This window comes from Falco naumanni, chromosome 5 (genome assembly GCF_017639655.2).
Source record: "Falco naumanni isolate bFalNau1 chromosome 5, bFalNau1.pat, whole genome shotgun sequence".
Lineage (NCBI taxonomy): Eukaryota > Metazoa > Chordata > Aves > Falconiformes > Falconidae > Falco > Falco naumanni.
In genome coordinates, this window is record NC_054058.1 from 77,393,123 (window position 1) to 77,420,462 (window position 27,340).

A 27,340-nucleotide genomic window follows, 5' to 3' on the forward strand; every position below is an offset into this window, starting at 1 on the left:
GTGCATGACATTGTTTATGAGTCCTCTATACTTCCGATACACCACAACTCTAAAAGATAGAATCTACTTCAAACAACTTTAGCCACAGTTATGGAAATAAAGCTGTTATCCCAGCATTGATAATTTATGAAGTCATTCTTAAAAAATGCCAACATCAAGGCTAAAATTACTTTTTGCAACAGTTTTCATACAATAAGAGTCTATTGACTTACCTTTTCCAAGACAGAAAATATAATTCCAATAATTTTAAAATACTAAGAAGTAACATCATTGTAGCTCTTAACTTACAATGAAAAAGTGACTTCATTGGCTTGAAAAACATGAATACATTTTAAAGCGTATTTAACTGATCATCTCTACTGACAGGAAGCACATACACGTACAAATGTTCATTATAACATCTTACATTGCTGCTTCTTTTTGACATGAGACATTACTATCACAAGGGCAGCCCCCAAGTAATTTATTACACAAAAATCATGTGAATTTTTTACTAAAAATTGACTATACTTCAACACTGTTGCACATGTGAACCAAAAAAGGAGCATTTAAAATAACACTTGTGCTTCTACATGAAACGTTAATGCTTTTTGCATAATAAAATGACACGGAAAAAAAAGTCTTTTTAGAAATATCAGTGGAATAATGCAGATGCTCTGATTCAAAGAAACAGAATTACTCAAAAGAATTACCTGAAGACAGCGTCTGAATACCATACCCATTGTCTGTAAGACAGGAGCAGGTATGACCTCTCAAACTACTGTGGTAGGATTTAAACTATAACAAAGCATCTGATATTTTATCTTCTAAGAAAAATACCTTGCAGGTGAGCGATCTTGTGCAAGGTTTCTTTGTTTCAGGATCCAGTACTCCACAGTGTTTATTTGGGTCAAATTCTCTTTCTGTTTGATGGGGGGGTGGGTAGAAAAAGGAGAAAAAAATAGATTATTACAGAAATTTTAAACAGAATAGCTATAATTTTTGCCTGATAGCGCTTAATTCAGCCAGGCTCAACCGGAACCACTGATCCCAACCCCAGCGCCCCGTAACAGTGCCATGTGCATAACTCATACAGTTATAAGGACAAAAAAAAAAAAAGGCACAAAAAAAGCGCAGCATGTTTCATACTATTTAGAGCAGGCTTTCAGTCACAGACTTCATAGAAATATGTCTGCTTACCGAGCTGTACTCAGAGTGGCCCAAACACAGGACCAAGCCAAATAAAGACCCACAAGGAGTTCAACCCCCCTGTAAGGCTGGCCGCCTCTGAGGCTGTGAAACACAGCATCTGCAAACCCAGCGTCTGCGTCTGGCTCAGGCACATGGTAACTAGATATCACAAGTGCTTTGAACAACCTTTCTTTGACATACTCAAAAAAACAACCCGTGGTGTCTCAAAGCAAACGCAAGATTACTAGTGACATTTTAAAAACAAAATTTCTCTAAAATCTGTCCCCAAAATCTCTGTAAGAATACCATGTACATTAGTTCTTATTTCCCTAAGTGAATGGAGGCATGGAGTTTAATGTTTGCAGGGATTATGAAAAAAAGGCATTTACAGGAGTTCTACTCATGATTAAAAGTGCATTAATATTTAATATGCTATATTTTCATATTTCATTTTCATTAATATTTTAGTATTTATATAGCACAGATACCATCACCTCCTTTAGGTTATGTTAATATAATTTTAGAGTTTGCACTACAGAGCTGTAACAAAACTGTGGACATACACTTTTTAGTTTATGCCACCAAAAAAAAAATCTACCATTATCTTTATGTACCTTGACATTGTATGTTTTAACTGGCAGCCTGGTTTGCTTTTGTTTGATAGTGGAATATAAACTATTTGCCAAAGCCTGTTTTAACTATACAGTGGTGTTACATTCAGATACAACAAACATCCTGTACTCAAATACAACTTAAGCTGAGGATCTAAAAATTTTTATCAACAAACAAATCAGAGCTAAGATGAAGACAGCAATTCACAGCTATGTTACAATGTTATGACAGCATCACAGGAAGCAGAACAGCTGGAAGAAGAAACGTGAGTCCAAGCAGCCTACATCAGACAACAACTGTCGTCCAGATGTCACAGTTACTAGCAGTTTTATGTATTCTGCTATATGGACTTAAAAAGGATAAAGCAAACATTAAACAGTTATGTTACCGACCTATTAGCAGAGACATGTCAAAAAGCGAGCTTGGAAAAAACAGTTGGCACTGGTTTTTTTTGGTGAAATCTACAATGGGACTGAAATCTGTCACAAGTAGTTACAGTTTCTGTGGCCTTTACAGCACAACAGAAAAGTAGCTGTGTACGACTAAATGTAATAAACATTCTTTTCTACTTAACGGATGAAAAGGCATGTTCACAAACTAAAGGAGTTAACTACTCCCAGTTTTTGAGTGTATGTTATTCCTATCACAGTTTCCTGAATCACCCATCTAAAAACCTTCAACGCAAGTTAACCCCCAATCTAAACAGGCTATATGGACTTAAAGATACACCTTCAAATGAAAAATCCTGAGGGTAATCATAAGGGTGTGGAACGTGTTCTGAAAGTTACTGAGTGAGGACTGCTTTGGACCAACAGGGATCAAAAATCAAAAGTGGTCCCTTCAGGAGCATCCAGATTGCTCCTTGTCAGGAAGGGTGTCCCAACCAAGCAGGGCTTGCAGGACTGATGATAACAAAGCCAATTATTAGGATAACATACAGTGGTCAAATCAACATAAGGAATTACAGTTAGAAAAAGTGAAAGCCTCCACCATCTACTGAAAAAAACAACATGCTTTCCCTGAGAAACAGAAAATACTAAACAAACAGAGAACCACTTCTGGCTGAAGCGTGCATGGCTGTTCCAGAGAAATTGTGACCATCTAATTGCCAGGTACAGACATGCCTGATTTGGGCAACACATTAAATGAAGATTATCACCTGCTTATCAGTAACGAAATGCAGTTTCTGACTATCTCTGTACTAGGAAATGTGCAGTGTGAGAAGCCCTAACTCCTGTGCACAGCCACAGCTTGAGAAAGTTGCTTTTCCAGAATGAATCCCACTTCTTCATGTTTGGTGGATGAGTAAAAAGCATTCATTATAACCTCACTGTAAGAGGAGGAAGGGTCAAAACTGAAGGGTCTCAAACTCTTGTTTGCAACCCAACAGACATTCTTGGTGTAAACTGGGCATCTGCATTCTTTAACTTCACCCCAAAGAGAAGAACAACTAGGGAAGATTTAGAGAATTTTTTTTTTTTTTTTTCAGTTTGCTACTAGAAAACACTGATCCACTTATGCTGGGCAGCTACAGGCTGTCTTTTGTGGTTCCACAGGCTGTTTCCTCTCTCACCAACGACAGTGCTCCTGAAAAGAGGGCAGGTTCATTCATCACCCAAACAACCACCAGCTCTCAGCAAAGAAAAAAACCCAAACTTCAGCCACAGTCAGGGAAATGGTGTGAGAGAGAGTGGTGGTTGCTATAAATAAAAGAAAACAGATGTAAACTGGCCAGATTTATTAAGGAGCTTCAAAAATTAACAGCTGTACAGATCCACAGCAGCAGACTGAGGGAAACCTAAAAACTTTATCCACTGTCTCATTCTTTTAATGTGAAATGAATTAAATTTATAGGATATCTAAAATAATAATCTCATTGACCTTCCAAGATCTTTTTCTCAGCCTTTGCACAGTCCTGTATAACAATGGAGAGGAATCCATCATAGTGACACACAATCTACAGGCAATTCATCTACAGTGCTCTCAGGACTTCTATTTGCATCATTGCTAAATTATTGCATTGCTGCATCAATGCATGAGGCAGTAGAAGCAAGACTAACCAGACTCTAAATCTGGTAGTGACACAGGAGCTGTAAAAAACAAAAGTGTAAATTCTGTGGATTTCTTAACCATATAAAGGTACATTAACACCTATCGGAGTGCTCAAACAGTCCTGTGCAGAAATTTCCACCAGTGAAACGTTCCCTAGCCTAGAAGGCTAGGTGACACCTTAGAGACAGAACAGCGATGGAGTCACCTCCAGAGAAAAAGCAAGCAAGCTGAAGGAAGGGCCTACAGAAATGAACCTCTTTTATGAACACATTCCAGCAAGCACTTGTACAAGAAAGGTATGAGTATCACCTACAGCCCTGCCATGGTACACGGTGATGTGAGGAAAACAAGTATCTCAAACAGTAACATTTTCAATTGCCCAAGTACGAATTCAGAATTGATTAGCTAAATTAAGCATCTAAACACTAAAGCAAACAATAGGTGAAAAGAAACCAGTATTTTAAATGAACTGTGAAATACAGAGAGGTTTTATTAGAATAACAAATTGATCTTAGCAAGTGAAATCTAAGGTTTAAAAGCCTTTTCTTGTATGTATCAGCTACGTTCTTGTAATATCTTTTCATTTTGTGGAATGCTATAAATGAACAGCAGTTCTGTTTTCTTATACGCCAGCTTTAACTAGTTAAGAAAGCAATCAGTGTCCTGAATCCTTTAAGGCAATGGCGTTGTTCCATACCCCACACAGCCCTAGCAAACACCTCACGCTGGTCTGGAATGAAGCCAAGGTAGCAGTACCATCGGCTAGCTGCCAAATTTGAGAAAATGAAAAAAACAAACCTGATATTCAGTCAAAAAATAGGGCACACTCATTAACTGGAAATGAAAGCATTTATCTTGTACAACTTATACTTGGTTCATAACTAGTGCACATTTAGAAATCACATGAACTAACTTTCTGCCAAACTGACGATCTAATGCAGATCATGCTGTCATTAGCAAAATTAGCCTTTCAGTACACACGAGAAGTTCCTGCTCAAATCACAAAGTGCTGCCAGCTGATGAATAGACCCCGCACAGCTTCTGAAGCTGTAAAGTTGAGTCAGTTACTTTTGCTTTAAAATAAATAAATAAATACAATCCCTCAAAACACTTTGCTTCTTTTCATTCAGAACAAAAACGTTTTGAGCTTTAGGGGGCAAATTCTCTACTCACTGCCCAACAGCTGGCATGAGTCACCTCTGGGGAACTCCATAGAAAATAATTCTTGCAATAGAAGGCAACCTCTCTGACGGAGCTTCTGCCCTCCCATGATGGGGTGTTCCATGTTTCGGTGGCACAGGGACCTACATCCCCCGATACTGCCCTGCCTAAGGCCATCCAGGGCATTTCCACATTTAATGTCACCCCCCCAACCCCACCATCCTGACCTTTCTGAGGAAGATTAAGATCCCCCACGCTACCACCGTCTTCACTCGTGTGAATCACACAGGGAGAGGGGTGGAGGGGAATTATGATTTTTAGAATTCCCCAGCATTTCCTGTATCTTCTTAGAATTTTCTAGTATTTAAATCCAAGAAAAAGACTGTTTAAACAATCACGACTTTGTGGATAATCCAATGTCTTAAACCTCAACTGTTCAACCTGATCATGACTATACTGAAGCCACCCAACAAAGGCACATTTTCTTTCATTGTAAACAGACCCAAATGACATAATGACTTGAGGAAGCCTTCTGCCTTTCTGTTTTAGTGAATTTACTTCCTTAAAAATTTGTATTTGGCCTGTTGACCAGTTAAGAAATGCATTAAACACTTTTATTTCAAGCTAAACAGAATACGTACTTTGAAAATATTTTACACAAGCTAAGAATGTGAAAGCTTTTTTTTTCCTGTAAGTGCAAACTGGCATCTTAACAGTATAAAAACCAACCAACCAAACAAAAAACCCCAAACAAACCAAAACCAGGCTACAGCATTTTATTAGTACATTATTTCTGAGCTATAGGACAGATGGACCACCTCAAAAGATTAACTACATCACTCACCTGAAAGTCTTTTGTAAGGCTTGTTACTGCTTTTAGTGCCATTTTGGTGTTTCTTGTCTATTGATGGAGCTACAATTCCTTTGCCATTCAGAATCTTTTCTGGTGATGGTGGCACTGACTTGGATGTCAAACCAGATTTAACCAAAGTTGGAGCAGGTATGGTGGATGAAGAGGCTGAGGAGGAGGTGATGGTGGTAGTGGTTGCAGAATTCATTTTAACATTGGCACCATCTGCCTTCACTAGGTTAGGAATTTTCTCTAGACTGACTACTGGAACAGGAACGCTGCAAAACCAAAGGAAAAAAAATCTTCATCATATTTTCTATACCAAAGATTTACAGTTACTTTATCCCCTTCTGCAGATATAAAAATTTCCATGCAAGTTACACTACCTTAAGATCACACCAAAATGAAAATGTTAGTACCATTATTGCCTATTTTTGTACAATCAAATGCTTACAAAATCAGGCATCTGTAAAGCCTGGCAATGTAGAGAATTATGAAAATGAACCATTGTATTTTTTTAAGATCCAATCCCCTACTATTCATAAGCAAAATAAGTTTTTGCTATTAAGCAAGACATACCCTCTTACACATACAGTCTCATACCTTTAACATAAGCACATAGCAGGTATGCGTATGCTGTACTAAACTCACCATGATAACAAAATAGTTTTCTAACGAATACTAGTATTTTTAAACAAACACAAAAATAATTCATTTGATCAGACGTGTCTGAATGACATACAAGTTCTGGAAACAAGGAGAGAAGAGTTTTCAAGCCTAGAAATCTTAACAGTGAAGCGAACCTTTAAAAGTATTAAAATTCTTGATGAATCAAGCATTACTAAAATGTATTTTTAATAAAATCTTACAAACTTAAAAAATAAAAATTCCCAATACCATTATTAGCTTAGTTGGCCTTTTTCAGAATAAAGTCTCCACTAACTTCTCCTAACTTAACTACCACCACAGCATATTTGTGACACTAACAAATGTTACCTTCTTCATTTGGCAGCAAAAAAAGATTGAGACAAATTATTTTCAATTCCAACATTATTTCAACATTTCCGTCTCCTATCTGCATGAGGAAATACCTGACAACAATAGCTGATTTTTACCTACTCAATTGCCCCAGAATTGGATGTCTTGTGACTACCTGTTAATATAGAACATACAAATTATACACTCATTCTTACTGAAACAAGCCCAAAGAAAAAGTACTAATTTAAAAACCTATATTCTCAGAGCTTTAAGCCCAAATGTCCCTTTCATTGGAGGCCACGAATGAAAACATCTCACTTATTCAGTTCTTTCCATACACTGCCTGAAGAATTGCTTTTGCCAAATAGTTGACTGTCTGCCTCATAAGCAAATTCACACACAGATCATGCTAATGACAATTTTCAGACTATCATTCCACACTGAGCAATCAAAAGAAACACAAGTTTTCTTAAATGAAAATGCAATGGTGATGTTTAAAAGGTAAAACAAATTCTTCATCTAGAAACATGAGAGTGTGCTTAACAGTATTCCTGTATTTTCCTTTCTGAACTGCACACAACTAAGGTAACCTCGGTAATTTTAATCCCCAGCATAAAGGTGGCTGTCAAAGAGGCTGTCCTACACAGAAAAACTTCTTAAAACTTGGGGATTCTTTAATCTATTATTCTCTTAAAGGTTTAACTTGATGTATACGCTTAAAGGTAAAATTAAATGTATTTACAAGGAGTGCAAAATTTCTCCTTAGCAAACTGTACTGAAAGTACAGTCTGCTTCCTGCACATCACTGCAGTAATTCTACATGGTAGTGCAGAGCTTCTACAAGTGTGTTATGCACGTGACATTTGTTAAACACACAACTGCTGTTAAATCAGTTTATATTCTTAGGCACGCTGGCATGTTGCAGTTCAGGTAAGCAGAGTTGCTTGCCAGGACCCCACCATTGTCAGTGTCCCAAGACAGGCAACATTTGCCTGTCTGCACATCACTGTACGGTTTGGGGCTTCCCCCTCTTTCACAAGTCTCGCATAATTTCAGTCCTTTTTTGTGTCTAAAAAATGGCACCTTTGCTGCATTTTCCTATGGAAAGAATGGTTAACAGGTGTGGAGTTTCTACAGCCAGAAAAAGATGACTTTGAGATGGCATTCTGCATGGGTCACCCGTGGGAAACATCGGAAGCAGGTCCAAAATAACTCAAGTCTTGACCTTCCTGGGATACTACAAAACCTCTGTTTCTCCATAGCTGCTGAAGATGAGCCGAGGAAGTGTGGCACACGTGGCTGGAGCAGACCCTCCCATACTGGCAAGTTGTTACTCTTTGTTCTAAGGGTATTTTAACATAACAAAATGTACAAACCTTGATATAAACATAGGTATACAGAACTAAAAAGAAGACTGAGACACCAAGACATATTTTGGAGCTGGAACTAAATTACATGAAACTTCCATATCCAATGGTACCACAAACACAACAGTCAGCTAGTCAGAATACAGATTCGACTGCAGTAAAATGTAGACTGCTGGCCAGTAACTAAGCAAAAAAAAAAAAAAAAAAAAAAAATTTACTCACAAAACCAAAATTGCATCAAATATTTCAATGAATGCAAGCACGGAGCTATGAAAGACAGAAGACCCTCTACTTTTTTAAACTGCTCTGAATTTATTAAGTTAAATGACAGACAAATTATAATATCTTAGGGTAGGAATTATTTTTTTTCTGCTTTTAAACAGATGGCAATTACGTTTGCTGAAAATAGGAGATTTTTTTTTACTGTAGATCAAGTAGTTTACTACATAAAAACATATGAACAAATCTTCATGCCCAGTTTCTAAGATCTGTCTTTGCCTTCTTCTATTTTCTACCCTTTTGCTATACCTCTTACTACCTGAACTGCAAGCTTCAGCAAATGATGGTTTACATTTATCTTGTGCACAGCGCAGTAGTGCTCCAGCACTGCTCCAGTCTCTAAGCACTGCTGTATTAATAGCAACAATGTTAGAGAGATGTAGGGAAAAAAAAAAAAAAAAATCAGAGCTGACAGATATTTCTGGATGATGTATTCACAATAATCCTTCACATTCCAACTACAAGAAGAGAAGTATTAAAACAGCAGCTACAGAAGTGAAACAGTTCCAGATCTCTTTCATCTGATCATTCCGATCATGCTTTTTACAGCATTCATTGAGGAGCAACCTGAACCTCTGCAGCACATCTTAGAACAACACAGGGTGTGAAGAAGAGAAAGAGCTACTTGGTCAATGTTTAACATGATGGCTCAACCAAAACTACAATGAATTAAACAATGGAGGAGTTGGGTCTACATAAAGGCAGGTATAATAACAGATCTACTGGGCCATGCTGTTGCAGAAGCCATTGCTGAAATACTACTACTAATTGTAACAGCTAAAATTTATAAGATATACTGTATGAAAGAATCGGGCAAGTCCAAAGGTTATTCCAGGTTTGGGAAGCAATCACTACAAGTGACAATTCCTGAATTAAGCTAATTTGTAAACCACAACACACTTGGATACATGATCCTATTTGCACTTTTGAATAATTTCTCCTTTAAGAAAACCAGACCTGCTGAATATTTTCTAGAATTCTGAATAAAAATTATAATCCACTAATGGAATAGGAACACACACTTTCTTCCGTAACAGCTGTCAGCTCTATTTAACCTGTGATGATTATCAGGCTGATTTTAGTCTTTAACAAGTTATGTAATCTAAGGGTACTTAACACTAAATTTTGAAAGACAGTTTCACTGATCTCCACTTAAGCCTGTTCGTGATTTGTTAGTGATGAATATAGTATCTTCAACTACCATGTGTCTCATTTTTCCCCACTAGTAAACACAGCCACAGTATTACCTCCTAGCAGATCTGCAAGAATTGGGTAATTCACAGGTACAACTATGACATAATTCATTGCCAAAGTATTAACAGAGCAGTTAAAACAAGAGTTTTCAATGGCTAAATCTACCTCGTTAATCATGAGTAAACACTTGGGATGTTCCCAATAATAGGAAAAGGGATTGGTGGAAATGCTCAGTTATTTTGCTCCCTTCCAGCTTTTCCTGACTGACAGAATGCCATCTGCTGCCAGAACGGAAGATATCGTTTATAGATTCAGTTAGTATGCTGAAATGTGGATATGTAAGTTGCTGTCTGTAACACTAGGATGGGAAACAGGTTTACAGTCAATAATGTTAACACTCCAAAGTCCTTTCTGCTTTCCTTTTAGTTAGACTATAAAAAAAAATTCCTCTCATATAAAATTCCTCTGCAACAATTAAGACCAAAAAGTCACTATTCAGTCAATAATTTTCCTTAAAATAATAAATGAGGCACACCTTAACTAGAAGAGCCTCTACCTCATCTGTGTGTAACGTAAACATCCAGATTTTCTATTTTCAAAATTATATACCATTATTGTCCACAATGCTGATCATGCTTATAGAGATGGTGGGTTCAAATTTATAGGAAGATTAGATTTTGATCAAGTTTGTTCCGGTGCAAGGTAAATTCTACAGCCAGGCAGAAGCTGCTCTCTTTGAAATTGTATGTTTCAAGCAGAAAATAGAAGCTATTACTGTAACGTAATTTGAGTTTATGCTTTGTCTCAGGAGTGGATGGTTTGCAATAGATTATTTGCTGCTTTAAGGGAGTTGTGTTCAGAAACTCTACCTAAAATCATGACCTTCTTATGGTAGATATTACTAATAAAAGGGAAAGATCTTTACACAGTAAGCAGATAAAACTTCAGAAGAAGGAAGTCTTACTATCTCAAGTTCACAGACATGCAACTGAGGCTGAGGAGACTTAAGCGTAACAGTAGCCTGTGCAGAACCAGGAACTGAACCCAGATCTCAAGTCACCAACCTAGTGACCTAATCACAAAGCATCTTTTCTGTAGGTAACTAAAGACAAAACAGTTTCTTTTGAGATAAAGTAGTGACCCAGTTCTGCTCTCATTTACATTTTTGCAACTTTGCTGCCATCATCACAGTCACGGGAGGATGGGCCTGGCAGTCTCAAAGCCTATATGTATATATATATCACAGTACATGATGTAAGATGCCCCCAAAATAGTGATTTTTGCAGCCAGAATTTTCTTCTGTCTTCTTATAAGGCATCAAACAATATCAACATACAGAAAGAACTCCAACAGCAGCTGTTGTTGAAGAGAAATGACTATAACCAGTAAGTTTTCATAACCATCAGTTAACCCAGGATTAAGAATTCTGCAAAAATTATCCTACTGTTTAAAAGCATCAGTTTTAAGGGCTGATACTGTAATGGAAGATGGACCTTAAAGACAGCAAACTGGGTCAATATCTCACTCGCTATATGCATTTTTGAAAAGCAGAAACTTGCCGAAACATCAGAAAAGTAATCCAGTCCTTTTTCCTCTTCCTATATATATTTTTTTATTTAAAACATCCCTGTTTCCTCCCTTAGGAAGCATAGAGGCTTAAAGTGTCAACTTAGGTTAGATAAGAATATGGATTTTTTTATGATTGTGAACTATACATAGAAATACTTATCATTTTTTAAATGCCAACATCTTTGTGACTATTATTTTGGTACTCACCATGGTTTATCCCGTGATACTTTTGAAGGAAAGACTGTGTGCTGTTTGCTGCTGGAGGTAAGTAGATTGTCTTTGGGCGTTTTGAATGGCTTTGAGTTGCTGCTGACAGGGTTATGGCCGCTGATACAGGATTTCGGTTTCATCTGTACGAGGGATGTCCTGGAATTGCAGGCTGGAGAAGCTGGAGAAGGGGAAGGTTTACACATTGAACCGTGTCTTCGTTCTGTAATGGAAAAATAATAAGCTTTACAGCATTTCATAGGCAAAAGAAAAAAAAAAAGTCAGAGAAGAGGAAACTGTTCCTCTCTATGCTAGTTACAATGATTTCATCACTCCGAAGAACACCAGTTCATTGCTGTTGTGAATTACAATCAAACCAAACTGGAATTAAACAAAATTAACTCTGCAAAGTGCTCTGAAAAATGTAAAACCTGGTAAAATAAATGCTAGTAATCTACCAGAAAATTTCACCAAGAAATCTCAAACCATTTTTTTTATGTGATTAGCAACTACCAGCATCTGTGTGAGGTACACTAGGTATCCCAGCTCTTTCATGTAAAGAAGAAAGAGGACAGTATGTAACAACAGCTCAAATGACTTGGTGAAATACTCTGTGACAGACATCAGATTGCTTCTATAATGGTTTATGATGAATTCATGTGAGCCGGTTATTGGGCAGTTTCCTTTATGGCTATATGGGAAGCTATATGGAAAACAACCAGAAGACTGAGAAGTAGCGAAAGGTCTGCTTCTCCCAGTCCTTCCAGAGAGGCAGGCTCTGCCTGGTTCGTAGCTTGGAGGCTATCTCCAGGCTCCAATCAAGGTGAAAGTTTAATTTTTTCGACAGAGAGCAAATAGCAAGTGCAAAAAAGCAGAAGTTTCTGTATCAGTTACAAACTTTAGAGGTCAGGCCCTCGTGTAAGCACTGCTCACGCTCACATGAGACACCTCTTAAGTACTGCAAAAAGCAAGGCCATGCTGACCCTGTAACAGGAGAATAGGCTTCAGGACAGACAGACTTCAGTAAAATTGCTTGCGTTTGGTTATTATTATTATTATTTGTTCAAATTTGAACGTCCCATCCCTGATATTGTTAAATAAAAAGATTGCTTTAAGAAGGTATTTGGCCATACTTTACGAATTATATACTTCTCCAGGGGAAAAGTGCTGGTTCTTGGCCAGCCGCTAGATCACAGCGTGCTGCAAACAACAGGCTTGGTGCTGGGAACTTAGGCACAACTACAAAATATTACAAGAGACAGGAATTGGTTTTGGCTGAGGGGTGCTATAAATCCTTAACAGTCCTGTTCCCCCCCACTTGTGGGAACACTCTTTCCCCAATCCCTTCACTCCAGTGCTACCCCCAGAGGCAGCAGGCAGCACGGGCAGCCTGGGGGAAGAGGAATTTTCCAGTCAGCAGGGCCATGGCTCAGCAGCAGCTGACTCCGGCTTGCGGCCGCCCTGGCACTAAGAGCCTCCACGGCAGCAGGGATCAGCCAGGTACCTCTGGTACTGACACAGTAGTCAAACGTAGCAAGTGCAATGTCATCACGGACTGAGAACTTCGGACAAGCTGGAGTTTCTCCTTCAACACGCAGCAATTTTTCCTCATCTAAAGCCTTCAGCGCTTAACTTGAAGAATCCAAGTGGGTGCTACTCTCTGCACTTGCACAGCCTTGCCCCGTCAGCCAACAGCAGGTTAAGGAAGCAACAGTAACCTGCTGCTGCAAGGGAAGATTTTGTATTTACATCATCAACCCTGTGCTCGCTAGTTTGATATTTCAAGGATAACTAAGAAAAATTTTCCCACAGAGAATCAAAACATGACAATTTGTCTGGCATCCTCACAAGTAAAAACTTGCCAGTAGCAGAAGGATTCATCCATGATTAATTTGCAATAGGCGAATACCTCAAGAACAAAGAGAAATACTTAAAAAAAATTTAAAGAATATTTCAAGCTGTTTCTATCTCCAATGACTAAATAAAGGCATTTTCTATTAAAGGTCATGAACTTCTGCATCTTCATATTCACAGCTTTAATTACAAATGCTGAAATTCCCTCTAGATTCTCCTGCAACTAAAGAACAAAACGGTCTTAATTTTTTTAAAATAGAAAGTGTCTCCCTTCACCCCCCAAATGCCACCTGTCGTTTGCCAGTTTTCACCCCAACACACACCTTAGTGTGCAGCCTCTGCCTTTAAAAGTCCTTTGCAGGATGCAGTTAATTTACATTCATTTCACCTCACATCTGTGGCAACAACTATGTAAGCTACGCATCTGCCTCTGAAATGCAGAGATCCACTCAAAGAGTATCCATTTCATTAAATAACAGTCACTGTTTCAGGATTCGCCAACCTTCTCAGCAACTACTTGATTTAAATTAGCTTAATAAAAATTTGTAACTTTCCCATTAATTACTTGGGGACTGATAAAAAGGAACTGCAACGTAACCAACAAAACCAAGCTGTATACAACAAGAAACTTGGGAAAAAGCATGATTTCCATACACAAATTATATAAATTCAGGATTAATTACACCAATCTTCACATCAGCTAGCGGCTGGTTTTCTCAAGACTGACTGCCTTCTACTAAACTGTGGTCACCGATGTCATTCCTATGGATATATCTGGAAGTAAAATACACTACTCTTATCAAAATTAATCTTCTGGAAAGATGGATGTTCAAGATACTGACCATCTAAAATTATAGTTTAAAGTCATCTAAGTATCACATGCCATAGCAAGTTATTTCTTCACAGTCTCTTTACACTGGAGTTTTAGTCAAGCTAAAGAATTTGGTGCTTTTCCCTAGATAGCTTTCCCAATTTATTAACTTCCAAGAGCAAACCAGTATATTAACTTTGTATTTTTTACTGTAACATAGAAAATGGTGGAAGAGGCAGTGTTGGGATATGATAATATAATAAAGTGCGTCCCACTACTTTAAATAAATGTTTACTTAAAAGATAGGAAAGGAAAAGATTACAAGATTACTTATTTTATCTGAGTGTGTCAGATTGGTGGTCATTCTCGTGTCAGAACCAACTGCACTATTTGGTGTTTCCGTTTACCTCCTGAAACTCCCCTCTTCCCCCAAAAGATGGCTACAGAAAGCTTCTACCTTTTAGACAGTGTCTGATACATATTTGAGAATTATCAGCATTACCCAGCTTCTCTTGAAATTTCCTAGAAGCGAAATGGAAATTATGACCACTGTAAAGTCGTAACAGGAGGAAGGATGTAAATAGCCAGCGCCACACAACCATCAGTGCTCTCAGACACTGCTCAGATGGGTAAAGTCTGCATGTTCAGTCACATGTTAACATCACTTCAGTGTCAGCAGGAGAAGATGGCAGTAATACCTTGCAGGTAGGGCCACAGTGGAGAACCGGAAGCGTAACTCCCTCCAAGGAGGCAGAAAACCACTGTTTGAGCTGGGCAAGCACAGCCGGAGGAAGTCAAACCTGCTGAAGCTGTGAAAACTTATAGACAAATCTCACTGGTGGGGGCGTAACTCGTAAATAAATATTGATATATTCCTTCTCAAGAACTATTAGGTTGCCTCTTGCTTCCTCCTTCCTTACTACGTATGTGGTAGTGAATCGGCTTTAAACATTGGCAATAAGTTTCAAAAAGAAATAATGGGAATATATGACAAAGCAAGAAGGCTGTCAGCTGTCAAAATTGGCTGCTTAAACCAGGGTGGTGGTGATCCTCTATCAAACCGAATTTCCTGGTCACTTTTATTATTTTTTTAAATTTCTACTTATTTGTCTATTCATATTTTACATATATACAAGGACTTACACAGAATATAGAAATCTGCTATTGTATAGCCTATGTAATAAATTAATATGTGAATGAAAGACATTTGCACATCAAATACTTGTTATAAAATTAGGTATTCACATACTAACACATTCAGAAGACAGCCAGCCATCTGTGTAAAAATTTCTACACTTGTTTGCATTTCATGTGTAGACAGATTAGATCTAGCAGGGCAGGTGAACTTGTACACACACAGCTGTAGACATCGGCTGTCCCTGTTCACGTACAGAAGTGGCATAGTTACTGGACATAAATGAACCTGAAGTAGAATGAAAATCTGGGCCCCTGAAAAACATAAAAAGCCAGCAAGGCAACTAGAAAACCAGTTATCACTTACAAGATACTAACCTAAATTCTACAAGCATATCAGTTTATGCAGAAGCCTGCAACACTATGAATGTGTGCTGAAGCTTAAAATATGAAAAAGAACTTTTCTGATTCATTTAAATACTTCCAAATGGATGTTTACACTCCACATAAATAAAAACACATACTCTGTTTTGTTTCTAAATAGCAGCTGCTGTCAAATCCAAGAGCAGAGCGAACACAAGCAAAGTTACAATCCTCATTACTGCATTAATCCTTCTGCAACCGCTCAGCTGTCTTAGGGCAGCCGTTGCAGCAAGGGACAAGCAACATGTGACTTCTGCTGTCAACCAGTTAATGTATTAATGACATTAATCTCAGAGGAAAGTTTAACACTCTCTCATGGAATTAACTGCACTTTCTGAAGAATCAATTTCAGATCAATATCTGTTATTTTTTCTAGTTTGTGCAAGAGCCTAAAAGCCCAACGCTACATACCATGCTAACGCACATTGCAAACTCTGCATCAGTAGCATTGCGAACAATCTTAAACTATTCCAGGAGATTCTCCACGTCCTATGGAAACATGGATATAGTCCAACTTTCTCAGCCAAATCTGAATTGTTTGTAGATGTGAAGTCCTTATGTTGTTGGAGACTTAACAGTCCCTGAATCTCCAGAGCTTCTCTCCCATGCCCTTGTACTCCATTTCTAATCCTCCTTCCTGCATCATACACAATGCAACCCCCCCACCTTTCCCCAAAACCTCTGCTGCAGCTGCCAAAGTCCTCTAGGTCTGCTTTTGAATCTGTAATTCCACTGAATCCTCTCTGACAGGTCACCAGGGAATACTAGCAGCTGTTTTGCAGGAAACGCCACATCTCCTTCTAATCATAAGCAAAAAAGCAAAGCAATAGAGAGGCAACATGAGCTCCAGAGCCACAAGCACAGCATGTGGGAAAAGAAAGGCAAACCCACATTCCGAGTAGAAAGCCTCTTTTCGTATTTTTGCCTTGACTCTCTTACACAAGATCAGGCACTTCCCTTAACTCACAGCAAACCTTACAAAGACACAATAGTAAATAATGCTGCCTGTAAAATATGCCAACTGTGTGTTTCCAGGTGGATTGCAGTAGTTTTGTACCCAAAAAGATCTTTATATGATCCTGAAACTGCAGGTATCTCTAATCTAGACTGCAAACAAAAAACATTTCTTAGTATATCTCACTTACATCCATTCTTACCCAACATGCGCTACTCAAACTTGATCAAATCAAGTGAACAGATTTTGCTCACAGTTAGTGTCTTCTCCGTCGGTGAGACACAGAAGACTGCAAAGGAGAAAAGTCATGATACAGCTTGAGCGTAGAGAAAGATATACCTTTGGTTTTTCAGTAATTTAGTAGCTGAAACAAAAGAAAAAAATCCCTCTAACGTTGTCAGAAGAGAAACAGTAGAACTTTGTCAGCACCAGTCATTTTGAAACATTACTCTCGTTCAGCACGATCCGACTTCCTGCGTACAAGAGGCCTAAAGCAAAAATCAATTTTAGGTTGACCCACAAATCACCCAGAGACGTATTGTTATGGATTATAGCCTGGTATTGCACTTGGCAAAACCAAACAAAAATAATTGCTAAACCCCAGAAAGGTAAAAATGTTATTTGCTGTTAGTAAACATTACATTTACAGAAATAATAGAACTCTTTTTAAGCTTGTGTTCATCATAATCCTTGAGTTCATAGCCCTTTTACTTAAAATAGCATAAAGTAACTGATCCGACTGCCCTTAACACAATATGAATACTGTTTGTTATTCTCCATTTTACAATATTTAAGCAGATGGTAATGAAATTTAGCATCTCATCCACAACGTGATTCTCTTCCAGTAACATACCACAGTCCTGTTCATGAAGATGTTACTTATGGTAACTCCATACACCACCTATGCGCAAATTACAGTTTTTCTATTTACAGTACATCCTGAGGTGTTTTGTTGCACAGCCCTTCACTATGCAACATTGAGCAATGTATACTTACAATTTCAGTAAATAGTAAGTGAAACCTGCCACCTTGTACTGATCCCAGTTCAAAGTTTGCAAATGTACTTGGCATAAATTCTAATAAAACCAAAACAGAAAAAAACCCACACATGCCCGAAAAGCGACAGCCAGCGACCAGAAAACTGAACAACTTAGACTGCTTGCAGAAATGTGTCATCCTGCAGTAACTGGCAGCTGGTTCATAACAAGAGTTCATAAACACCTTGTAAGCACTTTCATTTTGCAGCCACAGTCTGAAAAACTCTAACAAAACCCAGTACGTGAGGTTAAGCAAAAATAAACTTGGATTCAATGCTAGCAAACTACAGCATAACATTGCAAGACCGAAGGATAACTTTACCAGCTTTTTTGACAAAACACTATTCCAATTCCAGCTGAAAAAGTTTGGAAATAATATCTGCAAACCGTTCCACCCTTCTTGCGCTGCGCACTGGAAAGGAAACAGCACAGTCGGTTTCATTTTGATACTTCTTGTAAACTGACAAAGGAAATAAACTGCCAGCTCAAACCCCCAGACTGATCCGCTGCATAAAATGCAGCTCGACAATTGCAAGCTTCATTCCAGGTCAAATGACATAATTGGGAAATTATCAAGTGCTAAAATAACCACTGTTCTGCTGGTGTTTATTTACAATAAACACAAGCTTTGCTTTCTGACATAAACCCACTAAAATGAGTCTCCATTTCACAAAGTCTACAAGTGAGTAGGACCAGCAAAATTATGCAAAACATCCTGCTAGAAGAAGAAATGTAAACTGAGCCACTTACAGAGAAGAGCAGGCTGCCAACTTAATCTGATTCTACGACGACTGTAAACATGTACTTTTGGAACGTGAAACGATTCACATTGCCACAGATGCCGTCAGAGAAACACAGCAACGTGATTAGGTATTCTGCACACGGTAAAAAATCAGGCAGATGACCTGCTGCAGCAAATACCAGATCAGCGCTTGCACACACCAACTGTTTTGACTACAGGCACTTGTTAAGCACCAAGTTTCAGGTCCTACCAGTTGGACACCAGAACTGATCCCGTGCCAAGAACAACAAGAGCTGAAAACGGCTGCAGTGGTGTGGTTTTTTTTTTTTTTTTTAATAATCGTTGATACAACTCAAGTAACTGCAGAAATGAACAAAGTACAAAATTAAAAGCAGCAAAACACACAAGTGTATATTTAGAGGAAGACACTGCATTATTTTTTTTCTCTCTTGATTCAGGAAAGGAGGAGGGCACTTGTATTTAACACAGTAGGATGAACCTGCTGTTTTCCTGAAAAATCTTTTATTTATGGGATAACTTGGCATTTGACAGGGTAATTATGAGAGACAGGAGGAATAATCTCTAGAATGTCACTAAATTACTTTTAAAAATGGCTGAATTCCATAAAAAGCCACACAGTCAGCATTTCCCAAAATACCTCCATTCCTCTTCGGTAGACAAAAAAAAAAACCCACCACCAAAGGGTCAAACGGAAATCCAGCACGGCAAAAATATGCTTCAAATAGTGTGATAAATTACACTAAATGTAAAATGAAGCTGCTGGGTACTTGTCTGCTTCTTTTGGAAGGATTTTGAGATCTAAAGACAAAGCTCCAAAGTATCACTGATGTATCAGAGAGACAGGAAAATGATGGAAGAGTGAATACCTTGCCCTGGTGACAATGTCAGTCTTCACATCACTGAGCTGGAAGACCTAGATTTAACTTGGATGTCAAGGCCTGTTTCTTCAGCTATAGAAGGGGATATAGGGTATTAACTTGATTTAAAAAAAAAAAAAGAGTTTGAGATTTAAGTAGGAATTCATCAATTCATGTAATGACACAATTCCACATGTGTAATCGGCGTTTGCCACCTGATGCACTGCTACTGCAGAAAAACTAACAATTTTCAACTATAAGTCATACACATTTCTCTGCTCAGCAATGCCAAAAATCCCTGGGCAAAAACGAAGTAACAGAGCAAGCAAATCCCAGGTACACCCTTTCTTGAGTGACACTCCACCAAAGCAAAGCAAGGAAAGCTTAAGCACAGAAATTTCCCTTTCTGCTGGAGGAGATGCTCTGGTTGTCCATCATGAAACTAGTGAGCCACTCTGATGTGTCTGGGAGTGTCTGAGGTCAATACCATCCCATAACTCGTGTCCAGGGCTTATACCACAAGGCCAACCCTCACTATGCTTTTGCACGGGTTCCTCTGCACTGGTATCTTACTACCCGCTGACCAGTGGTAATGGTATTTCCTCCATTTTTGTTCTCACAGCAAAGAATATTATCAGCCCTAAAATTAGGGCAGATACATTAGGTGAATGCCAAAATATTTCTAGCAATCAAGCAACGGTACTTCCCTTCAAGCAAAGGTAAACACCACTGACAACTCAGAATTTTGTGGGTGGCTTTATAATGTGAATTTTTTTATTTGGCTATTTGTTGGATGTAAGAAAAAAAAGCATCTTCACATTTAACACTGAACTACAAGAGGAACAGCACTCTAGTTTATCAATTATATAAATTTAAAAGCAACTCACCTATTCATTCCTCCAAATACCCAGACACAAAGGGGAAAATTTAGCATTGCCATCCTCTCACATACTGTGTAACAAAAAGGCCTGTTCCCTCTGGCCTCAGGGAGATCTTTCACATTCAAGGTCATCTGATGATACATATTTTTATTTACTTATACTTACCAAGTAAAATATTTCACTGTATCTCTATTTCCATCTTTAACAATATTTACAACACAGTAACAAAAGTAATTCGTGCATATTATTGGTTTAGGAACTCACTGGATGTTTCCCCTTATCAATCATAAAACTATTACAGAAAACTTATACTTCTTTAAAGCTTTACTTAATCCAAACAGATATAACTGCTTTTTTCCTTTTTTTTTCTTTTTCTTTTCTTTTCTTTTTTTCTTTTTTTTTTACAGATAAGAAAAGATAAGCCATAGAAGAGTGAGGTGGGACTGTTGAGGTGATTTGGCAAAAAACAATGCTGTACCACAACTCGGAGAAAACAAGCTACCGATTTTAGGAGACTTAAGTTCTCAATCTGTTTTTGTGCATAGTATCATGTCAGATTTTATTCAATATCAAGATAACACATCATCAGCTCGTTTCATCATTCCTTAGAAGAAACTTGTACAAAACCAGCAACTTTACTGAAATCAGCCCAGAATAATAGCTTTGCAGGACTTTTATACGATCTATTGTTTAAACCTTCTGGCTTTTTCAGCTCTAACTGTTGCTTAGGTTCCAAAACAAGCATCTGGTAAAACAATGTATTTCTTAACAAGCTGTTTTCTAAGCTCAGAAATAATGGAAAATGTTTTTCTAAAAACCCGTGGGTTTGATCCCTAAATTTGCTCCATCTCTGTTAACCTGAGTTTCACTGCCCCCCCAGCACCCTCCCCATTTCACCCTGTTTCCAGTTTTTTGCTCCACTCCGCCCCACCCCCCCCACCCCCCAAAGAAAGAGACAGCATAAGCTTTGTCTGGTCTGTAGGTATATATGTAACAACTGTCAGTACAAGCATGCTACTGCCACAAGAAATACTGTTCCCCTGGGGCACATTAGTTAGGGTGTCTCTTCACAGTTGCTAATTTTCACAAGATTGCTGAAACTTCGTATTTTTGGACCAAATCAACAAAGAGTTAAAAATTCTTAGACAAAATTGGTATAATCACATAAGCCTTATTGCTATTATTATTACTACTACTACTAGTAACATTGTTACAATAATTATTTCAGGAAACTCAAGTTAAAATTTCTATATAATTTTTTTTACTTGCTTTTTCTGTATTGGCCACTTCTCATGGATATTCCCAGGCATCAAATTAATCCCCTTGGACTATTCTGACATCTTTTGAAAATCCAGGTAACCCAAAAGATCTGCCCAACAAAGGACACTGTTTTGTTTTGAAAATTGAATGAGCTTGTATTTAAGTTCAATTTGCTTTATCAAACCCTGCTACAAAAGCAGCATAACTGTCAGTGCAGAATATTTCCTCAATCCAGACATTTTAAATAAATCAGCTCACTCATCTTTCATGCACATTATTTGCCATAGATAATAAAATCTATTATTTAGAATGCTGCAGGAATACCCACAAGCGATAACCCCCTAATACACACCCTCCAAAGCAGATGTGCAAAATAATTTCTGCAGAGGTCACCTGTTCATGTTTCCAGCTCCTACAAACAAACCACCAAGCTGAACCTTCTACACAACAAAACTGAACAGACAACACCGAAGGACACACCCAAATACAGAACTGGGTTTATACAGCATTTTTTACCTTTTCTTCTCCCTTAAAAATCTCTTTAGTTCTATATTTACATGCAACTTAAGATCTAGAAAGACAGTTTCTACTTTAACTTGCATCATTTATGACTTCTAACTGTGCAAAATAAAGAGACTTGGACCTAACTGCACATGAATGAAATTGATGCAAATCAACATCTGAGAGTCCAAGTGTTAACTACTTCATGTTCTGCCTCTGAATGCACCTCTTAACCATTCCTCGCTGTAACAAATATGAATGTATTACAAGTTACTTGTTTTGGATAAACTGTAAAAGCTTTCCCTTCGCTCCCTGCAGGGGAGTGTTTTATACTTACAATTTTAAATGTCTGTTTTACCTATATAGAAGTTTTCTTTCAAATGGCCCTTTACTCAGTTTTTTCAATCTACTATAAAATTAATAACAAATTGAGACTTCCAAAATGTTGTGAAGCATGGTCAGTGTGTGAAGAAAGGTGTTTTCCGAGGCCACACAGTGATTAGAGTGCAGATCTGAATTTAAGACATTCCAAGTTTGCTAACCCACTTATGCTGCCTCCGTCATGAATCAGTGTGGCAGAAGTGGCACAGGGGAGACACAAGATTTCCATTACAACTACCTACAAAGGTGCATGAACCGCACTGTGGCACAGCTTTCCCTCCTACCACTTCCAATGCCTTGAACAAGCTGTCACCCTGTGCAGGTGGTTCCGACTTCCTATGCAACTTCTCAGAAGCACACACATATTATATTTAAAAAAAAAAAAACAAACAGCTTTTAGGAAAAAAATAGATGTGTAGATTCTCATCAGGTGATGACACAGGATATTTTTTCCTATGAGGCACTCTAATTACTTTCTATAATTACTTACATAAGCTCATTGGGGGAAAACCCTCAGTTCTCATTTAAACCAGGCACAGCTCAACTCAGAAGAATTCTTGTGAGTTTTAACACTGACAGTAAGCAAACAAACCAAGATCATTAGAAGTCCAACTTGCAAGCAAGTCCATATGAAGGTATCAGTTTTACCTGAAGACACTTAACTATGAGATATGCAACTATGAGATATGTTCTTGAGAACAAGCATGCAATAAACAACTTTCCAAGGTATCAAATGTTTGACATGTATCAGTGGTTTTTTATTTAAACCACCAGAGTCAATTGGAGCATAAGTAAAACATATTAGGATGGTTATTTCCTACCAGGGCTTAGCTGGCTTTTTGTAGTGTGCTAGAACCTGGCTTCACCCATGCTTGGTGTAACATGCCATTTCAGGTGGGAAGAGTGAATAGTACATCTGTTTGTCAAGAGATGAGAGTAGCCTTTGGTCAGCCAAGAAATGATTACAGAGAGAGTAAGACTGGAAGCAAACAGGAAGAAGATAAAACAATTTTAAGACAAGGATTTCAAAGTGGGTTATTTATAGAGTCAACACTCAATTATCCATGGTCAGATTATCTGTACCAGAGATGCAGAAACAAATCAGTTCCAGCTGGGCTCATTAGCCTAGGTGCAGCTCGGTGCAAATGTTCCTATACTTCTAGGGACAGCATGGGTCCAGAAATTATGCAACAGCTTTTTTTCAGCATTAAGACTGAAGTCCTTCTTTTAAAACCTAAAATAAGGCTCTTCAGTTGTGTCTGTATGGCATTTCCAAAGGCAAGAGCACTGGTGAAAATGGCAACTGGCTCGAGACAAGCTGCTGCCTTGCAGCGTTGCCTCCGTGCTTTGGGTCCCAAGAATTTTTATTAACTCAGGCACAGTGTCAAGCCCGAGCTGGCTGCATACATTCCTGCCATGCTCCGTCAGGGCTGCGTCCTCTGCCTGGACGTCAGGGAGCTGGGGAGCTCGGTGCAGACAAGCACAAGATACTTGTGACCACAACGCAGGAGCCAGGCACCAGCCAGCATGGCAAACACTAATAAACCCAAATACAGCTGGGATGGCCTCCGTGCAGAGGTACTGGGCTGTGAGGTCACTTGAGATTATGTGTTACAGTTAAGTCATTTAAACCAGATATTCTAAATAAGGGAAAGCTTAAAACACAAGTGCTTTCCTAACTGTAAGGAAAACACAGCAACAGACAATACCAATCCAGCTTGAAGCTGTTTTCCTGGCCACAATGCCAAAAGTGAAACTGACAGTGAAATAAAAAGGTAGACAGGGAGGGAAATGGAAAAAAATCCAACATTGTATTTCATACCTGCCAATTGCTTCCTCTGAATCAGAGTATCTGTGTTCATGCTGAAGGGCTGAAACCTTTTTCCATCTGTCAGGAGATAGCAAACTCCAGAAGAGACTTTATGCTCTTTAGACTCTTCTGGAAGTTGTCCCTCCTCATCAGACTGCTGCTGCTATAGTTGATAGAAATCCTACTGTTTAAAGATAACAAGAGATACTTCTAAATTGGAGGAGTTTGAGATTCAGTTTATTTTCTTCCAGCAATGGGAGTCACTTGACCAAAGAGGCAGGGAAAGGACAACGAAAAGGATACTGGCATGAAAAATCTCAGCTATAATCAGCTGACTCCAGCTTGATTACAGAGGAGGAACTAAACTCTCTATTTGGCAAATGGATCACAGAGCAAGTCTCTTCTAAAGCTTTTTGCTGAGTCTGCCAATTGGTAGCTAGACAGTACAGCAGATTTAACCAGCAATGGCTAACAAGTGAACCAAAACTAACCATGCCTGAACTATCACCCCTGGGATTTGCCTACTGTATCTAAATACTGAGAGAAAAAGGTTTATTTACAATGAAGAGCACAATGCGTAGCAGAGAACTGCTCAAGTAGTTTCGAGTGACAGCAAGAAATGAAGGGTCACAAAGCGCAGGATGAGGCAGACATATCCCAACAGAACACTCGAGGAAATCTGCAGGTCCAAACGCTACAACCTTATTACCCCTCCTTTCTTCCTCCCTAGCCCCAAATGCTTTGATTTCCCAGGTTGCTTAAGGTCTGAAAAACAAGTAATTCAAGAAAAATAATAGTTCAAAACCAAATTTCACTGTGATAGGTATTACTTATCAGAGAACTCTAGCAGTTTTAGTTATTATTTCTCCTTACATTTCAGATTCCTAAATGGCTATTGCCTAAAAGGTGGCAGCAGTGGAAGTTAGAGGTTTATAGTCTTTCTCCACTGTTTCATCTTAGGACATGAAGTTTATTCTCAGTGTTAGTGGATAACATGTTTTGGAAGGTGTAACATTCGGCAAACAAAACCAGAAACATATCTTCTGCTGTAGAGTATTTGCAGGTCTGCTGTATGGTATTTATCTTGGAATACATACTAAATGAGGACAGCAGCACAAGCACTAGAAGCGAAAGGGCTCAATTACTGTAAACAACCAGGAGCAAAAGACTATTAAACATTCAACAAGTCAAATCAACCAAAGGTTTAGAAGTTTTCACCTCTTATCTACTGTAACAAAATTAGGTCAACACTCCCCTCCTTCCCCCGCTAAGCCCCATCAAACTAGGAAAGACCATAAATGCAAAACCACTGCACTACCTCACTGTCCTGTTGAAAGTCTCAGTTGATAGAAGGTTTGAGGAAAGACACCCAATATATTTCCCCTTCCTGGGGGCCACTGCCACAGCAAATTTCAGCCTGTAACTTCCAAGTAAATTGGCTGCCTGTCTGTCAAGCACATACACGTGAACTGCAGTTATAAACTTCCTGCTACATTACTGCTCCCCCCACCTCAAGGTATCAATCCTAGCCAGGAACCTGATTAGCAACAGACCGTGAAAGACTTTCAGAGAACTTCAGAGGCGGCGCTTGCAAAAAGACAGTGAAATTTTATGTCCTGAAGGCCCCAGAGCAAAGCATGGCAGCTGGCATCAGGCCTCATGTGTTACGGCTGCGGTCGTACCACAGATCAGATACACAAATTCTATTTCTGCTCTTCCTCCCTTTCAAAACATTCCTGGCTTACCTTTGGCTTCAACCTGGTATTAATCTATGGCTGAATTACAGTGTAGGCATAGAGACCAGGCACACTGCATAATATAAGCTTGAGTCTTTCAGCAACTGCTTCCTAGAATAGGCTGCTCTCGTCCTGCAAATACAGCATGTATTGCTGCACCCAGATGCAGCCTCGTGGATTCAGTATATTGAAATAGGCTTACAGAATCTGCTTTTGCAAGCAACCCTGATTCATCCTGTATCAGGGATCTCTCTCTCTTTTTAATTATTTTATACCAGGTTACCAGGCACAAATCTTCCATGCCCCCCCCCCCTTTGGTTAACCGTAAAATTATTAAATACTGTAGTGATATGGACTACTTTTATATGACTTCTGTCTTCTTCATAATTACCTGTCAAAATCTGTTACACAGCGAGTTTAACACAAATTATTCTATACTGCTTTTGTATTTTAATTAAATATAAAGCAATACTGGTCAGATACCTCAGGACATTTTCATCTTCACAGAAATCAGAGCTCATTTAACAGCCAAATTTAGAGAGCTAACACATCTATCACATACCACTGGTTTCAGGTAAATAAGCAGGTTTTCTTTTTTCCCCTGAAAACTCTGGTGTTACTTAGATTTCATAGTTATAACCATTTAAAAAATAATGTAATGGAGATACAGAACTTTCAGTTTTTCTCCTTCTAAGTTCATTAGTACAAATAGAGGGAGGCTGTAATCCATGCACACAGCAAATAATTCAGCTGTAATTCATACTACAGCATAGCAGAGGTAAAGCAGTAATGCTGACATTAAACCTGATACTATATAGCCCTTAGAGATTGCAGGTAATCCCTCTCCCTCTTTTCCTCTGAGAGAAATCAAATATATGTAAAGAATAGTTCAGTATCATGAAAGTACTCATTTCCTTTTCATTTAAACGTACATATCTAGAACCATATCAAAGCTTCCAAAAGCAAATGCTCAACAATTGCCTTGTTCTTTATTTGAAAAGCTCTATGGAATATATATAAAAGAGTCCATAAAAAAGTTGACAGCTTCTAATTCAAGAGTCAGCAGTTTCCCATTACAGTGGCACACTGTGTTTAAACTGCTTTGCTACCACTGTCATGTTATTAATCAAATTAAAGAAAGACCATGTGAATTATATAATTCTAAACTACTACCTATTACCAATGTAATCAGATGCAGTTTGCACTATTTTTTGTTTACCACATTCTCACTTGTAAAATGTATGTGGCAGAGCAAAACATAGGACATACAAACACATACCACGCATAAGGGAGAAAACATGGTAACTTCTTTGCATATATGGGTCTAGCTAACTTTCTAGTTAGATCTTGCTAATTAGTTTGTGAGCTTAGCATCTGCTCTCAAGTTAAAGATCTTTGCAGTAATTTGTGTAGTTTCCACATATAAAAATAAAAATCACAGACTGTATTAGATTCTAAGACTGTAAGCAACACGAGCTATCCTATTTGCACAACAACA

General features: G+C 38.4%; 1 protein-coding gene across 10 annotated transcripts in view; it reads right to left on the reverse strand.

The window, feature by feature from the left end:
- ATXN7L1 (ataxin 7 like 1) overlaps positions 1 to 27,340 on the reverse strand; it is a 114,658-nt gene that overhangs the window by 19,756 nt on the left and 67,562 nt on the right. For 4 of the 10 annotated variants that reach the window (XM_040594468.1, XM_040594466.1, XM_040594467.1 and 1 more), the window contains 3 exons: positions 11,440 to 11,662; positions 5,840 to 6,123; positions 820 to 902 (listed from right to left, as the gene is read on the reverse strand). In XM_040594468.1, the coding sequence (XP_040450402.1) occupies positions 820 to 902; positions 5,840 to 6,123; positions 11,440 to 11,662 (590 nt within the window). Of the gene's footprint in view, positions 1 to 819; positions 903 to 5,839; positions 6,124 to 11,439; positions 11,663 to 14,802; positions 15,061 to 16,955; positions 17,560 to 17,612; positions 17,938 to 17,975; positions 18,066 to 18,403; positions 18,607 to 24,118; positions 24,226 to 27,340 lie in introns of those variants that run through there. The other 6 variants (XM_040594473.1, XM_040594471.1, XM_040594472.1 and 3 more) reach the window with 6 other exon arrangements.